The following is a 17440-nucleotide window of genomic DNA, read 5'->3' as shown; positions in this document are numbered from 1 at the left end:
GAAGTGACATATTTTGAACGTCCCCACAGGAAGTTGGCTGTTGGCCAGGAAAGCTTAAGGCACGTTAATATCTAAACCTAAGTAAATATTCGACATTTACGAAGAAGTCGTTATTTACTACAATCAAGAAACACTTAATATAGCAACTTGAACTTGTAAGCTGGGTATAGGTAGATACGTGGATCACACTAAAAGTTTTTAGAAAATCGGAGTTGCAATGATGTAGGAAACTGTATATTTTATCTGGATGGAACCATTGACTGAACCAGTGAGCCCACTCTTTAGAGATATCTACCACGTTTTAGTCGTTCCATACCTCAAAAGGAAAAACGGAACCCTTGTAGAATCACTTTGTTGTCTGTCTGTCTGTCCATCTGTCCGTTTGTCCTATCTGTCGAGAAAATCTATAGAGTACTTCCCGTTGACCTATAATCATGAAAGGCAGGTCCTGCGTGCTGTCATAATATAATCCCTGGGTATTCAAAACGTCACATTTGGTACTTTATTATAAGAAAATTTCTCAGATAAGGAGAGGCTATAAGCCGTAGACTTAGTATTGAAACTCTTCTGTACTGTGGCTAGTAAATTTTACATTACAACTCCAAACTTAAGCCAAGTTGTGAACTAGTTTAGCTTAGGAGTCCTACAAACAGTTACCTAATACTTCTTGGGATCTCTAATACAGTTCACCGGATATTTGGAAGACATAGACTTGAAAGTAGTTAGGACCTTCTTTGGAAGATTTTAACACAACGTTAAATAATGTGGCAATCGTACAATTATTAACGTTAATAGTGATCATCATCACCATCATCATCATCATTGTTAATCGATAGACATCCACAGTATGGGGGATAGAGCAATGTAGAAGAGCAGACATGGCCAACAATTTCTTTTCATAGGATATTGTTAGCCATGGTCAATTGATCCGGCAGGAATCAGGTGTTCGTCTACGCGTTTTTCAGAGTCCTGGTAGCGCATACCGCATGAAACAATCAGATTTTTTATTCATAAATTAAAATCGGTAATTTGTAACTTTTGAGGGTCTTCAGCAAAACCGTTTATGAAGTCTTCCTTGAAGAATCGCCCATAGCGTTAACTATTTTTAGGGTTCCGTACCTCAAAAGGAATAACGGAACCCTCATAGGATCACTTTGTTGTCTGTCTTTCTATCTGTCTGTCTGTCTGTCTGTCCGTCCGTCCGTCCGTCCGTCCGTCGTGTCTGTCAAGAAAACCTATAGGGTACTTCCCGTTGACCTAGAATCATGAAAGGCAGGTACGTAGATCTTATAGCACAAGTAAAGGAATAAATCTGAAAACCGTAAATTTGTGGTTACATCACAGAAAAAAAATTAAAATATAATTTGCAAAGTAGGATAACTATACCAAGTGGGGTATCATATGAAAGGGGTTTACTTGTACATTCTAAAACTGATTTTTATTTATTTTTAAGCATAATAGTTTTTGATTTATTGTGCAAATGTCGGAAAAATACTCGAGTACGGAACCATCAGTGCGCGAGTCTAACTCGTACTTGGCCTGTTTTTTTCACTAGTTATTTTTTCACCAATTTATGTATTTTACTTGTATATTTTTGTCAAGATTGTGTTCGAAGATTTAACCATATTCCGACGTGAAAATTTAATCAAATGTCAAATACAACGTAAGCCATTGCTTCGTTCAGCATCAAAAGCACATTACGATGGTTCAAAATGCTCTTAAAGCTTTGGCGAACTTCTCATTGATTTCGACTCATTCATTTCAGGAATGCCTTGCAGCTTTCAAGTGTGCTTTTAGTTTCAATGTGTTGCTTTTAAAAGAAGTACTTAGTCCAGTGACTTTGACATCTCCAAATGTAAAAACACTTCATTCCTTTATAGAGTAGTAGTTTTCATTACAACTTAGACGACATCCACGACTTCATCTGCGTGGATTTAGCAGTTTTTTACTAGGTTTTTTAAAGCCCATGGGAACTCTTTTATTATTCGGATTAAAAACTAGCTTCTGACCATCCCCGATATGCAAGCTATATCAACTTAGTTGTACATTGTGTTCATAATATACCCACCTACTCGAACCTTTCGTTTGGCGAGACACCGTTGCCCCACGATAACAATTGCGACATCAAAATACAAACTGAAATTAGATCTAGTGTCCACAAAGGCTTTTCTCTCGTTGCCGCGATGCTCGTAATGCAACAGATAAGGATAATAATTAGATAACGTTGCAAAGGTGTGTTGAAAATAATAATTACCACTGTTTCTATTAAAATTTGTTCTTCCTCATTTTATAATAGACTCCTCTATCCTCTAAAGTGAATATATCTATACGTGGTATTCGCGTATGTGGTTTTACCTATTCCATAGACTATATAGTATGTTAAATTCAAATTCAAATTCAAATTATTTTTATTCAATTAAACTTTTACAAGTGCTTTTGAATCGTCAAAATAATCTACCACTGGTTCGGAATGCTGTTCCTACCGAGAAGTTAGTAGGTTGTGGCTGTTAGGTATACTTAGCTACTGTGAAATAGTAAATGTTTCAAGGTGAAGGCCGCTGAGCGGGATTGTGAGTGAGCTAATTCTGCTCGGAGGTGGAGACATCAGGGCGGTGCTTATCAACACCCTGACCCGTCCATCCCGGGCGGTGGAACCTCGGGGTCGAAAGTGACTAGAGTTGGCTCTGGGTGACCTCGAGAAGACGGCGGCCGAAGCTGTGATACAAACTGTCATGTCTATACATGCAAAAACATGAGGCCAGGGAAGTAGGCCAATAGGCGTCGTACAAGACAATTGACACGTAGAGATAAGGAGTGAGATCTCAAAAGTGCATTATAAGTATCAGAAAATATTATAGTGTAAGATTAACTAAAATATAGAATAACCATGATATTTGAGATTAGAACCATAGGAGAAACAAGAAGTCCACACAGACTACAAAACAATTGCAACGAATAAATATTTTGCATGAAAAACCCTACATTCAAATAAGTCCGTACAATATGTTCGACAACATTCTGACACAGTTTTTCCGGGAGAATTTTTGTTAAAACTGGACTGTGTTATTTCGTGTTTAATTAAAAATATCAGACCCGTATGCCATTTTTATGAAACATTGCTCAGTCATAAGGGACCGACGACAAAGATGACTAATTAACTGCCGGTGTTACACCAGTCGACAGTGCTATCATATGCACATGTATTCTGTGACAGTATGTTGTCTGTATAAGAAGTTAGTATATTATTCTTTTTGTTACGAAATTCTATTCAAACGACAAAGACAAAAAGTCAGTAGGCATTAACCATTTTGAAATACCAACCAATCACGATCGAACCTATGTTTTCAAATTGAATTTCGAATGTTTTTAGAGAGTTCTCTAATAGAATGGAATTGAAAATATATGTTCGTTTGTGATTGGGTGATCGCTCAAAATTATTTAGGCCTACAGTATTTTTTTTTTGTCATTTATACGTGACAGAGAGAGCCCTTACTAATTTCTCTCCATATATCTATAGAGAGAAGTTAGTAGGTATAGGGCTCTCTCTGTGTGCTAGTGCGCCCATTGTCAACATTATTTTATCAAACTACAGGCATAGCGCATAGCCGAGGAGGTTGACGTCCTGCGAAAGTGGAGCGGAGCGGAGCGGAAGAAGTGTGACGCGAGAACTGAGTGATTCGTCAAGTTGTGACTACTGTCACCCTCCCTCATTATCAACCCATCGACGACTCTCTACTGAGCACGGGGCTCCTGTCAGAATGAATAGGACTTAACAATAGTCCACCCAGCTGGTCAAGTGCGGATTGGCAGATTTGACACACCTTTTAGAACATTGTGGAGAACTCTCAGGTATGCAGGTTTCCACTGAGCACACTAAAATGCACACTATACTTTTTTTACATAAGTATAACCGCTTTTTACTAACATAGCCTTTATAAGTCAATGTTGAGGTGACAAATTGAAATGTGAAAAACCGATACCATGGTTCAAACACCACTTGTTGCATTATTGTCGTAGCTCAAACTTAGCTTCATCATCATATCATCATCATAATCAACCCATCGCCGGCTCACTACAGAGCACGGGTCTCCTCTCAGAGTGAGAAAGGTTAATGCTCATAGTCTACTACGGTGGTATACTCGTAGTGCACATTGGCAGACTTCACACACTTTTGAGAACATTATGAAGAACTCTCAGGCAGGCAGGTTTCCTCACCATGTTTTTCTTCACCGTTAAAGCAAGTGATATTTAATTATTTGAAACTTACTTATCTCCTTAAAGTTAGAGGTCCATGCCTGGGATCGAACCCCCAACCTCTGATTAGGCTAACATAGCTTCTTAGCTTAGTCGAAAGGAAAAGAGTTTTAAAAAAATCAATTTCTCTGTTTCATTTCAGATTTGCTTAGGTGCGTCTTAGACGGATGAAACACTTAGCGTGCGTCCTGAGTGACCAGCGCACCGCGTATGGCGGATTGCGGAGCGGATATTTACACTTGTCGTACTTACTTGTCCTTATATTGCGGCTACAATGAACGCGGACGAAGACCGTCGGCGTCCTGAGTGATGGCGCATCATACAAATGTTCGACACTTTAGAACCTGTCCCGAGTGCAAGTGGGCGCGCAAACCCCCGCGTGCACTAATAACCGGCCATATTATCGCCTAACAACCCGATGTTCAACGGCGTTACGTAAACATATAAAGTCACGACCAACAAACAACGGCAATCACTATGCCGTTTGGCGTTAGACGATTTTAAACCCAATTCAATTGACATGAGGCGTTAACCGTTCAAGTGTGGCAACTCAGTTTACCGCGTTGATTATCTCGATAATTATGGCGTTGTTGGGCATACACGTTAACCTTAATGTAGCCGCAACATAAGGACAAGTACGACGTGTAAATCCGCTCCGCAATCCGGCATACGCGATGCGCTATTACTCAGAACGCACGCTAACAGAATATATAGGGACTATTTCGGAGTGCGCCTGACCGATGTCCTCGTTTGCCGGGCCATTGGTGGAAGATAATTGAATCTAAGGGGCGGAATGCCTATCATCAAACTAGGTAGATTTGAGTTAAGGTGAACAGCAGATTACTGTATTGTAATCAACTACCCGTTCAGATGTCGGCATCCTTTGTGAGAGGTCGGTGGTTAGGTATGAGCGTTTTTAATTAATTAAATATCTGAGAGGAGACCTGTACTCAGTAGTGAGCCAGCGACGGGTTGTTGTTGATGATGATGATTAATTAATTTACAGTCTGGCACGTGCATTTTCAGACAAGGATCAGGATTATAGCGTATACCATTGTTGGTCACCCATCCAATTACTAACTTGAACCAATGTTTCTTCAGTTAGAGACCCGGGATCTAACCCCGGACCAACTCGGGGAAACCGACATCTTAACCACTACGCTAACACCACTTGAATGAAAAAAATTAATTAATGTAGAGTAAGTAAGTAGGAAATGAAAGTAGGAGATGAAAAAATATGGAGCCACAAAGTAAGTGCGTACACATTCTTTTGTGGGTATCTACGTACTCGTACATAGCTATTTCTACCCTACGCAGCATTTTAACCCTCCATTCCACTAGACGGTGCGCTATAAAATTATGATTTCCAAAGCGCTTAGTTTATTTATTCATTTATATTCATAGTTTATGCATGCCAATATTCTTCGCGATGATTTTTACAATTTTCATGGTTCCGTACTTCCAAATGAAAAAGGAACCCTTATAGGATCACTTTGTTATATGTTTGTCTGTCTATTTGTCTGCTTGTTTATCTGTCCGTCTGTCCATCTGTCTGATAGTGTCTGTCAAGAAAATCTATAAGCTGCTTCCCGTTGACCTAGAATCACGAAATTTGGCAGGTAGAGTAGAGCACAAGTAAAGGAAAAATCTGAAAACCGTGAATTGGTGGTTATATACGAAAAAAAATTTTTTTGTGTTCACAAAAAATTAATTTACTAAAACACATATAGATGGTGCAGTCTGTCATTAACTTGCAGTGTTCTACTAAAAGTGTTTGGTTTTTTTGTTCGATGGTACGGGAGCCTTCGTTTGTGAGTCAGAGTCCCACTTGACAGCACATAATTATTATGTGCGAAAAGTCACTTTCTTTAAAATCACCCGTGAAATATCATCGCGAATAACTCATGATCAATAGTTAAATTAGCGATTGTAAGAGCGAAAAATCACTTTTCGTCAAAAGTAGTCTGTGAAATCACTGTGAAAAAAATATTAATTTCGCTAAATCAAAATGATTTCAAAGTAGGCACCAATAAGGCCCATCTCTGTGGGTACTAAAAGTGGAACGAGGAGCGGGAGCGAACAGAGGGGCGGAGAGATGTCGCATTCTTTTGTTCATTTTGCGACTTGTTAGCTAATGGCACCTGTTCCTGATTAGGACTTGTCTGTACTCTTCTTTCTGAAGATTCAAGTGTTTGTTCGAAACGTAGCCGCCCCAGTTCTCACAATAACTTGATGTTGATGATTCTTCTCTATAATTCTTGATAGCTCTAGCTCATGTAGCGCCCGGTTGCAATCACTGGCGTCCTTATAGGTGTGCGATGATAATAAAATACACATAAAATTTCCACCAGATACCGGTGGCATGAGCTTTGGTAGCGATGCTACGCTATGCCAATATCATTTTTTATTATCTGTTTTAAGGTTGATTTCACGATATGCCAATATAATTTTTAAATATCTGTTTCAAGGTTTATTTCACGTTAAAACCAAATATATAGTGTACAGGGTGGAAAATGTGACCAAATCACACTAATATTATAAAGGACAAAGTTTGTATGTGTGTGTGTGTGTGTGTATGTTTGTTACTCCTTCACGCAAAAACTACTGGACGGATTGGGCTGAAATTTAGAATGGAGATAGGTTATACCCTGGATTAGCACATAGGCTACTTTTTATCCCGGAAAATCAAAGAGTTCCCACGGGAATTTTAAAAACCTACATCCACGCGAACGAAGTCGCGGGCATCATCAGCTAGTTAAATCTGCCATAAAAAAGTCAATATACCGATAGCGTTTACAATAAATATTTGACGCTAGGTTCATTAACTAACATAAGGTAAATTCTAAGGTTAAAATAAATTAAAGAATGAGAAGGGTTTGACCATTACCACGATGGCCAATGGCGTTATACCGCTGGCAGAAATCTCATTTTAACTGAAACTTAAGTCTAAGCAAAGTCAAAGTGCGCTCTAAAAATTTCAACCTTAGACTGCACCATCACTCACCACCAGGTGTGATCGCAGTCAAGGGTTAACTTGTTATCCATATTTTTAAAGGAGCGCCCCTTAAGATCCTTAGTGTGTGCTGCATATCCTGCACCATAGGTAAAGCCAGCACTGACCGCTTAACTGTAGCAGCTATTGTTTTGACAAGCCACCACGATAATATTTGTTGTATTCGATTAGAGCAGAATTTTCTGTGGATGACGAACGTAACTTTGCAACCTCGCGGTAAAAATAAATGAGTAACTCAAAGCAGTGGCAAATAATTGAGAAGGGAGCGGAAATAGGAAACCTTCCTACTTTTATTTCAAAGCGCTACACGCCGCGCCGTTTAAATAATGTGCGTAAACATACCTAAACGAGCTGCAAAGTTTACCGACTTTCCATTTTATGTAGGTAAATCAAAGGTAAATTAATATTTTCTTACATACTTACAACTCAATTAATATTTTCTTATAAACAAGAATATTGTATCCAAGATATAATCTGGACAAAGTCAGATAAAATGAGTGGCATAAGATACATTTTATCTCGAAATATCAAGGAGTTCCCATGGGATTTCAAACACAAATCACAGTGGACGAAGTCGCAGGTACTATCAACTAGTCAGATATATTCAACAATGTTCTTTTTACGAGTATCATATAAAACTCTGTTTCTTTTTACAAAAGGGCGATAAGTATAGTTCGCGACATGTCGACATGGCAATTGGGGTGGAGATGCCCCGCACACCCGCACATCCCCCGCGCTCACTTTATTAGCGCTAGCGCGGGGGGTGTGCGGGTGACGTGCAGGTTTGCGGAGCGTCTCTTCGCCTCATACCCCGATTGCTATCTCGACCTGTCGCGGACTATACATACAATATACATATTAAGTATATGAATCTTCAACCCAATAACAACTTAGTGTTACTTTTTAACCCCCAACCCAAAAAAAAAGGTGTTATAAGTTTGACGTGTGCATCTGTCTGTGTCATCGTAGCTCCTAAACTAATGAACCGATTTTAATTTAGTTTTTTTTGTTTGAAAGGTTGCTTGATCGAGAGTGTTCTTAGCTATAATCCAAGAAAATCCGTTCAGCCGTTTGAAAGTTATCAGCTCTTTTCTAGTTACTCTAACCTTCACTTGTCGGGGTGTTATAAATTTTTAATTACACTTGTAAAATAGACTTCTTTCCTGAAATATGATAAACCACAGATACAAATATCTGTTTGTAGAACTTGTATATAAAATTGAGTTCGGTTAGTATTTAAATGATGAAAACCATAATGTTGTTTGTCTACGACAATGTAAATGGAGTTAACTGGGCTCTCTCCGTCACTCGTTTCATACAATCGTAGTTCCAATTTCATTTGAATATTAAGCAACTAAAGTCCATGAAATTTTGCAGACTTATTTTAGAAACTGATATCTGTGTCTGTGGTGTTTTAGATTTTTCTAAAAATATGTAATTTTAAAATTACAGGGGCTCAAAGATTTATATGTAAATTTTTAAGACCGCGTAACTTTGAAACTGGACTTCATCTGTGTTGGTGTTAGCTGGCGGGCGTGCTCTGCTTTTTTGGAGTGTTTTTTTTTTGTTAAAACTGACTGGAAAGCGCTCTAAGGGGGTGCCGTGCGTGTGTCGGCGAGAGTGCTGGCACAGTCGGGGTCCATTCTTGTATAGTTTCCCCTAACTTGTTACAAATAACTACAAACTTGACATTGGCTAATCTTTGTAAAGCCAGAAGAGAGAAAAAAAAACTTTGAAACCGAATATTTTAACAGAAATCTGGAAAACCACAGACACAGATATTAGTTTCTAGAATATGTCTGCAAAATTTCATGGACTTTGGATGCTTAGTATTCAAATGAAATTGGAACTACGATTGTATGAAGTGAGTGACGGAGAGACTCCTCTTAAGTAATTTAGTAAAATGAGGATAGCAAACGCGTCGTCACGAACGGACGCTCAGACAGTAAGGACCGCATACAACCACTTCCATCTAATTAATTAGCTAGACAGCTCAATATTGGCACAATGAAAATCTGTAATTCAAGCTACTTTTAGCACATAACTTTTTTAGTTTCAAACTGTAATCTGATAAAATAAAGTCTAGTGAAAGCTGAGTGGGAAATGGAGCAAATGTAAACTTAGTTCGTGTATCCTAGTAACTAGGAATATACTTACCTTGATACTTTATATTTATTAACCCCCGATCCAAAACGAGGGGTGTTATAAGTTTGATATTGTGTGTATCTGTGTATCTGTCTGTGGCATCGTAGCTCCTAAACTAATGAACCGATTTTAATTTAGTTTTTTTTGTTTGAAAGGTGGCTTGATTGACAGTGTTCTTAGATATAATCCAAGAAAATCGGTTTAGCCGTTTGAAAGTTACCAGCTTTTTTCTAGTTACTGTAACCTTCACTTGTCGGTTCCTTCAATTGTTATAAATTTTTAATTTACACTTGTTATTATTTTGACTGTAATTCTAATTAAGTATGCTGATAACTTAGCTATCTGTTTTTGATTTTATTTAACAACGTCAATATATAGGTTTTTTATAAAAATATGTTTCAGAATAATGTCATTGGTGCCACGCGATTTTTATTTGCTAAATCATTGCTACAATGGTACGTTACAATTATTATATTCCACATGATTCCACATTATATTGTTAGACCGAGTTATAAATCCTGCAGAATTTTATTGATTATAAAATATATCACTACCCACTACCTTATAAATGCGATAGAGATTGTTTCTTGGTTCGTTGGTTTATTGATTTAACATTTAATCACATTGCGCTGCAACGGAGTAACGGATCGACGTGATGTTTTTGCATGGCGCACAGTTAAAGATCTGGAGAGTGACATAAGGTACTTCTTATCCCGGAAAGTCAAGGAGGAGTTCCCACGGGATTTTTTAAAACCTTAATCCACGCGGACGAAGTCACGGGTATCATCTAGTTATTACGTAATCTCGTATCAAAATCAGGCGAGGTTATGAAAATAACAAATTATATTTTCCGTAGTGCTATAATAAATTCAGACTAATATAATATTATAAATGCGAAAGTGCGTCTGTTTGTCTGTCTGCTAGATTTTCACGGGCCAACAGTTTAACCGATTCTGATGAAAGGTACAGAGTTAGCTTTCATCCCGGGGACGGATATAGGCTACTTTCTATCACAGAAAGTCAAAGAGTTCCCACGGAATTCTCAAAGGCCCATCTGTTTTACCAATTTATATGAAAATTGGCACAGAGGTAGCTTGCATCCCAGAAATGGAAGTGGGCAATTTTTATCCCGGCAGATTAAGTTCTCCCTGGATGTACAAAACCTAAATCTATCATCAGCTAGTAATTTATAGGTAAATAACGCATGCCGCAATATTGCAAAAGCGACATAGCGGCATGCGACAGAGTCTTACTTACAAGAACTAATTTTGAAATCGTGTCATACCCAAAACTATTTTATTTATTTTGGAGCAAAAATGACTCCAAATAAAAAGATCCTTTCGCAAAATCACTGCTTCGACGTCTCGAGGGCGTGATTTAATGAATCAGGACAGGTAACCTCCTGTGACATTGTTTTAATTAATATTGTTGCCTTTTTTAGGGTTCCGTGCCTCAAAAGGAAAAATGGAAGCCTTATAGGATCACTTTGTTGTCAGTCTGTCTGTCTGTCCGTCTATCGTGTCTGAAGAAAACCTATAGGGTTAGGGGTCCCGTTGAGCTAGAATAATTACCAAATTTGGCAAGTAGGTAGGTCTTATAGCACAAGTAAAAGAATAAATCTGAAAACCATGAATTTGTAGTTACATTACCAAAAAAATAATTAAAATTTATTTCAATTTTCAAAGTAAGAAATTCTACCAAGTGGGGTATCATATCAAAGGGCTTTACCTGTAAGTACATTATAAAACAGATTTTTATTTCTTTTTACATATAATAGTTTCTGATTTATAGTGCAAAATGTCGGGAAAAATACCCGAGTACGGAACCCTTGGTGCGTGACTCTGACTCGCACTTGGCCGGTTTGTGTAATCTAATGAATACAAATTAAACAAGTCATGCTCTTTTAAGTTTTGTTTCAACCTTTTTTACAGAAATACCTTCCTGTTTGATATAACTTTGCTCCCCCAAAGTCTTAAATGAATAATCGTTAAAGAACTTATGAGACTTTTCTAAAAGAAGATAAAAAGGCGAACAGATATTTTTAAAAGAATAAGACATTTGACGAACAAGTCTTTTGCATTCAGCGGATAGATTTTTTGAGTAATGGGTCATTTGGTGAACAATAGTTTTGTCCTTACGAATAATAAATGTAGGAGGAAGCGAAAAATATTATACATCCAAAACTATGTATGTTGATTGTTTCTTTACGGCTAAATAATTATATATAAATGATGTCCAATATTCTGCCAGTATGGTTAACATTATATCATAATTAACCAATTATTATATTGATAGAAGCATGATAAAATATCGCATGAGATCTTATCAAATCCCATAATCAAAATTTTATTTATCTAATGTGCTATGATATAATTGTATGAATGTTTTTCATTACAATTTCATAATAATTATGACATTTTATCGTGTTCCCTAACAACACAATTATTGAGATAATGTCCGATACTATATTAAATAAATTGACAGCGGAATATCCGGCATCACTAATTACTTGTAACAGGTCTAGTTGTACCTAGTTATAGTGATCTATCATCCCTTATTTAACACTAATTCAAGGGATGAATTTTTAAAAACCCTTTCCTGTCCTGTCCAGAATTTCATTCTTCTTGAATGGATTTAGAAAAGTATTATGTCAATCTATCAGTGTGAGTTTTATTAGGTAGACTAAATTGTACTAATATTTTCTATCCTATGTACCAAGTTGATGCTGCCCGCTGCATCGTTCGTGTAGATTTAGGTTTTCCAGAAATCCCGTGGAAACTCTTTAATTGTCCAGGGCTAAAAGTGTCTTTGTACTAGATTTCAAAAAAGTCGGTTGAAAAGTGAGCAGACAGACAGACTTACATAATGTATGGAACATGTAATGTAGGTATGGAAGTACCTATGGATGTATATTTAGAACCACCAAAAATAAACCCCTAAGGCTGTTAGCCCTAATATAATAAACTGAGTTTCGTACTAAATTTTAGATACAAAAATCGATATTCAGCGGGACTGTTACAACTACATTCGGGTAGTTATTTTTAACCGAATTAGCTTGTCATAGAGATTTCATACATACGAGTCGATACATCATATTTACATTTCAATACTAACTTCGATTGGACATAGGCGCAGGCCGCAGGCCGTTGATTAAATTGTCTCCAACTATCGCCCGAGCAAATAATTACTGCCGCCAAGCGATTTAGTTTGTGATTCCTTGTTTGTTCTGTAAATGTGTATCATCCAACTATGACACATGTAAATAAAAAATATGCAGGTAATATTCTATGAGATACGTGCTAGCCCAGTGGTTAAGATGTTTCGCCTCTTATTCGGGTAGTCGGGGGTTCGATCTCAGTCACGCACGTCTAACTTTTCAAAGTTATGTGCGTTTTAAGGAATTAAATATTACTTGGTTTAACGGTGAAGGAAAACATCATGAGGAAATCTGCATGCCTGGGAGGGAGAGTATCTTTATTTGAACAGCGCAGCGGACTATGGCCTAACCTAAACCCTTTTCATTCTGAGAGGAAACTTATGATAAGTAGTAATTAGGCGATGCAGGCTGACAGCCTGGTAGGTATATCTACTTATGCAAGGGACAACCGACAGTAAAATTAATTTGGCTGGCCCATCGTAACCTTCCTCGCCCTGTTTATTTATCGAGTCAGTTATCATATGAAAGGGCTTTACTTGTACATTCTAAAACAGATTTTTATTTATTTTCAAGCATATTAGTTTTTGATTTATCGTAAAAAATGTTGGAAAAATACCCGAGTACGGAACCCTCGGTGAACGAGTCTGACTCGCACTTGGCCGGTTTTTTTATTTCAGATACAAGTTAGCCCTTGACTGCAATCTCACCTAGTGGCAAGTGATGATGCAGTCTAAGATTGAAGCGGGCTAACTTGGAAGGGGTATTGCAGTTTTCGTTAAACACATAGTGCTTTGGTTTCTACACAACGCTAAATCGCTTGGCGGCACGGCTTTGCCGGCAGGGTGGTAACTAGCCACGGCCGAAGCTTCCCACCAGACAAAGTACGAGTTTATCACGCTGTGATCGCTTCCTTCAAAATGTTCTCGATAGATTTCTAAAGAAAGCAGTGCGTAATTAGGCTTAGATCTTTAGAGTGTATTTTCACATTGCTTAGACTTTTCAGTTAAAATGAGACAGATATAACGTTAGAGATATAACGCTGTTTCCTTTTAACAGTATCCTAAGTCTAAGCAAAGTCATAGTGGATCTCAGCCTGTGTCGGATGTCATGTCGTGCGTCTGGGTCATCTAGCTCAAAGTCTACAGTCATGTAACTGGATTATGAGGTCCAAAATCCAAACTTTAATCATAGACAGTACAATAACTGTTTATCTTACTGATCTACCCGCCTGCCTAGTGTAATTAGCAAAATATTAAAAAACACGCGAAATAAATGTAAATCTTTTAATTTTTCAAGCCAACTTCGCAATCTATAATCTAAACTCATATAAAATTGTTATTACATTTTATTCGTGTTGTTTTGTTTGAAACAACACATCAAAAAGTTTTTAATTGTTCCCATGCTAAACAAGACCTAGTAATTAAATAATATCGTAAAAAATATTTGAAATGTTATGACCAGTGATATTATACTATGGGCGTTACTTCATGTTACAGGATTTATAGGTAATATCCGTCATCGCTGATGAGTAGAGTGGTTAAGCACTCATCCGATCCGAAACCGTGAAAATACGGATATAAAAAACTCGGACCGAATTCGGATATTGCTTACGCGCTAATCCGATCTTTGATACAAATTACAAATCCAGGCTATTCAGTGGACATCTTTGGCATATCTACGTCATATGCCCGATTTGAATCCGAGGCACAGCCGAGATATTCTCACAGATGACGGAGAGAAATCGGATAACGGAAGTCGAATCTAGTGCGTAAGCTAAGTACAATTTATTAGTAAATTAATTGAAGTTATATTGGAAGATAAAAAACAATGTTCAATAAATAATATGAAATCCATAGACGTATGAAATCACATTTTAACCATTAATAACCACAACGCGTTATAATTTAATATTTTACGATAAATTAATCTTTGAAAGAGCTCCGATAATAAATTACTCGCTAAAGCCATGAAAGCACTAAATAATTTTAATTATAATATTTAATGGGGATTCATTGTAAAAGACTTTAAAGATAATGATCACCTGAAATTGAAATTTCACTTGTAACATTTACCTCTCCATTCAAAAGGCGTTTAATGCAGCACTAAATTCATTACAACCTCTATAATTAAACAATAAAAAAGAGCTATACAAAATATACTTTTAAGAGATATACAAGTGTAAAGTTGATTTCAAACTACGGAATATAATAAAATATATAAATATATAATACGCGGTACGCGCGTCGCGGCTGGAGAGAATATCGTGCGGGGCGCTGCCGCGACGCGCAGTTCAGCTGCAGTTCAGTTCGAGTGCGTGGGCACCTTAAGTGTGAACAGTGACATTTAAAAGTAGGGTGAGCGATATTTGTATATTATATTATATTTCCGTAGTTTGAAGGCAACTTTAGGTATCTACAAATTTAGGTATAAATATATTTTATTACCGATTCTTCGAACTACGTTGTCAAGGTGATGGGATAGTGGAACCTCACACTGGAAAGAGTGGCATTGGCATACCCCACACTATGTGGACAGATGGCATCAAATGAGTCAAATGAGATGGCACAAGACCACAGCGTATAAAAGTCCCTAGAAGCATCACCATAGATGCGGATGTCTAACAGACATAGCTTGCATCTCAGAAATGAACTTAGACAACAATTATTCCAAGGAATCAAAGAGTTCTCACGGGATTTTTAAAAACTTCAATATTCTACGCGGATGAAGACAAGAGTCCACAGGGACACCCAGTTAAATAATAAAATATTATAATTGAATAGGTAATTCTACCGTAAATTTTAACGATATAAATGATTGTCTCGAATAGTGCTCACGATCTCTGGCTCCCAGCGATCACCATTAAGCAATAGCTTTTCTTTATTGTAGAGCATTTCTTCGCGTGTTTCTGTTGAGTATTCAAAATTGGGTCCTTCGACTATCGCATCTACAGGACACGCTTCTTGGCAGTACCCACAGAAGATGCACTTGCTGAGGTCTATGTCATAGCGTGTAGCCCGACGCGAACCGTCTTCTCGTTCTTGAGCTTCTATGGTTATAGCCTGCGCTGGACAAAAGGCTTCGCACAGCTTGCACGCAATACATCTCTCTTCCCCTGTAGGATAGCGTCTCAGAGCGTGTTCTCCGCGAAACCGTGGTGACAGTGGACCTTTCTCGAATGGGTAGTTTATCGTAGCAGGTTCTTTGAAAATATGTCCTAATGTCACAGCGAACGCTGTTACAGACAAAAACTTTAATGTGGTGTTGTTAAAATTATTTTATTATATATACATAAGCTATGTATTATATATTACAATTTTGTAGGAATCTCAAATTTGAAAATTAAATATAGCCTATGTCACTCAGGAATAATGTAGCTTTCTTTCTATTAGTGAAAGAATTTTCAAAATCAGTTCAGTAGTTCCAGAGATTAAGTACTTCCTACAAACAAATTTAAACACTTTACCTTTTTATGATATTAAGTAGGGAGGTTGAATAGAATCAGACGTTAATGAGAAAGTCCATGTAATTATTTATATACGGAACAATGAACCACTTGCTAATTCGCTATAAACCACCAAAATAGACTGTATGGCATAACACGCGTATGTGTGTGTTAGTGGTCTGTTTTTTCTGCTTCTTTAGTAGTGGGAGGGCGGGTGGTGCAGGTTTCCTTACGATGTTTTCCTGTACCGTAAAAACAAGTAGGTAATATTTAATTGCTTAAAATGCGCATAAATACAAAAAAGTATAAAAAGTACCGAGATTGAACCCTGTATCCCTCAGAAAGGATGTTTTAACCACTGATGCCTTAACAACCTCAGAAAGAGTATATAGTATTTAGTATTTCGATTGTTTTCAATAAAAAGTAAAATGATAAGAGCTAAAAATAGTACCTCTTACTATTTCAGTCCAGAAAAGTGTTTGAGCTATTCTGTCAACAAAATCTTTCATTTCCGTTTTAGGTGGCGGGTCAGACACGTAAAGGAAGTTCACTTGATACTTGGTCCGTGGATTGCAAGCAAATGGTGGTCCTGAAACACACGGCGGGCATGGCGTACATGGCTGACTTGGCGGACTTGGTGGACATGGCATCCATGGCTGCCTTGGAGGACTTGGTGGGCATGGCGGGCAAGGCGGAAATGGGGAACACGGCGGGCTTGACTTTCCACACGGATCGGAACATTTGCGAATCTGATGTCCTATTCCCTGTAAATTACTCTTGACTAGTTTGCCTATTTTTAACATTATTTGTTTATAAAATAAATAAAAATGTTTTTGTCGCGTTGTCAAAGGCAGTCAAAGGCTACGTTTGACGTTAGTAAAGTGTATTTATTATCTATGGTTGTCACTGATGATGAATCTTTTTTTTTTTTTATTTCATTTAAATTACCCTACAAAACAGTTTTCACTTCTCAGTAGGTATTATACTTACCTTCCATACCTGAGATATCAATAATAAAATTATTTTTGGTAAAAACATAGGTACCTTGTCAATAAAATGTCCTTCTGCAAAAGCTGATTAAATAATACTAGATATATTTCAAGAGAAAAGTAAGTGCCTAATGTCCTTGTGCACATGCTTTCAATGTTTAATTCTTAGTTTAAAGTTTTTGGTTCTGTAATCTGGTTAGTAAATACTTTGTTTTCTAAATCTGAAAATCTGAAAATATATAACAGGCACAACAGGCATAATCACTAGACTGAAATCAAACTTTACAACCTGTAGGTACAACTGCTAGACACGTTAAATCTTTGATGAGAATCAGGTTGTTTCCTGCTCAACTGTTCTGAGCGCTGACCTATATTTACACGCTGGACTTGCTATTGCCAACATGTTTTAAAGCCATTTAATTTTCGCCATTTTGGCGCTG

General features: G+C 37.4%; 1 protein-coding gene and 1 long non-coding RNA gene across 2 annotated transcripts in view; one reads left to right on the top strand and one right to left on the bottom strand.

The window, feature by feature from the left end:
* Positions 1–10119, top strand: part of LOC123880299 — a 29945-nt gene extending 19826 nt beyond the window's left edge. Inside the window, exon 3 of the long non-coding RNA XR_006799204.1 lies at positions 10095–10119. This is a non-coding gene — a long non-coding RNA (uncharacterized LOC123880299). The remainder of the gene's footprint in view (positions 1–10094) is intronic.
* Positions 10120–14965: 4846 nt separating this feature from the next.
* LOC123880298 (NADH-ubiquinone oxidoreductase subunit 8-like) lies at positions 14966–16875 on the bottom strand. The gene is made up of 2 exons (XM_045928339.1): positions 16463–16875; positions 14966–15801 (listed from the first exon to the last, which is right to left on the bottom strand). Exons 1-2 carry the CDS (start codon positions 16812–16814, stop codon positions 15368–15370), a joined length of 786 nt encoding a protein of 261 aa, XP_045784295.1. The 5' UTR covers positions 16815–16875; the 3' UTR covers positions 14966–15367.
* Positions 16876–17440: the final 565 nt, after the last annotated feature.

This window comes from Maniola jurtina, chromosome Z (assembly GCF_905333055.1).
Source record: "Maniola jurtina chromosome Z, ilManJurt1.1, whole genome shotgun sequence".
Taxonomy (NCBI): Eukaryota; Metazoa; Arthropoda; class Insecta; order Lepidoptera; family Nymphalidae; genus Maniola; species Maniola jurtina.
The sequence above is the reverse complement of the archived record's forward strand: the minus strand, read 5'-3'. Positions and strand labels throughout refer to the sequence as shown.

Bases quoted from the DNA above. Each gene is read 5' to 3' on its own strand.
- LOC123880298 (XM_045928339.1), bottom strand. From the start codon at position 16,814: ATGTTAAAAATAGGCAAACTAGTCAAGAGTAATTTACAGGGAATAGGA. The intron at 15,802-16,462 runs GTACTATTTTTA...TGTCTGTAACAG, and splicing joins CTGGACTGAAATAGTAAGAG to CGTTCGCTGTGACATTAGGA.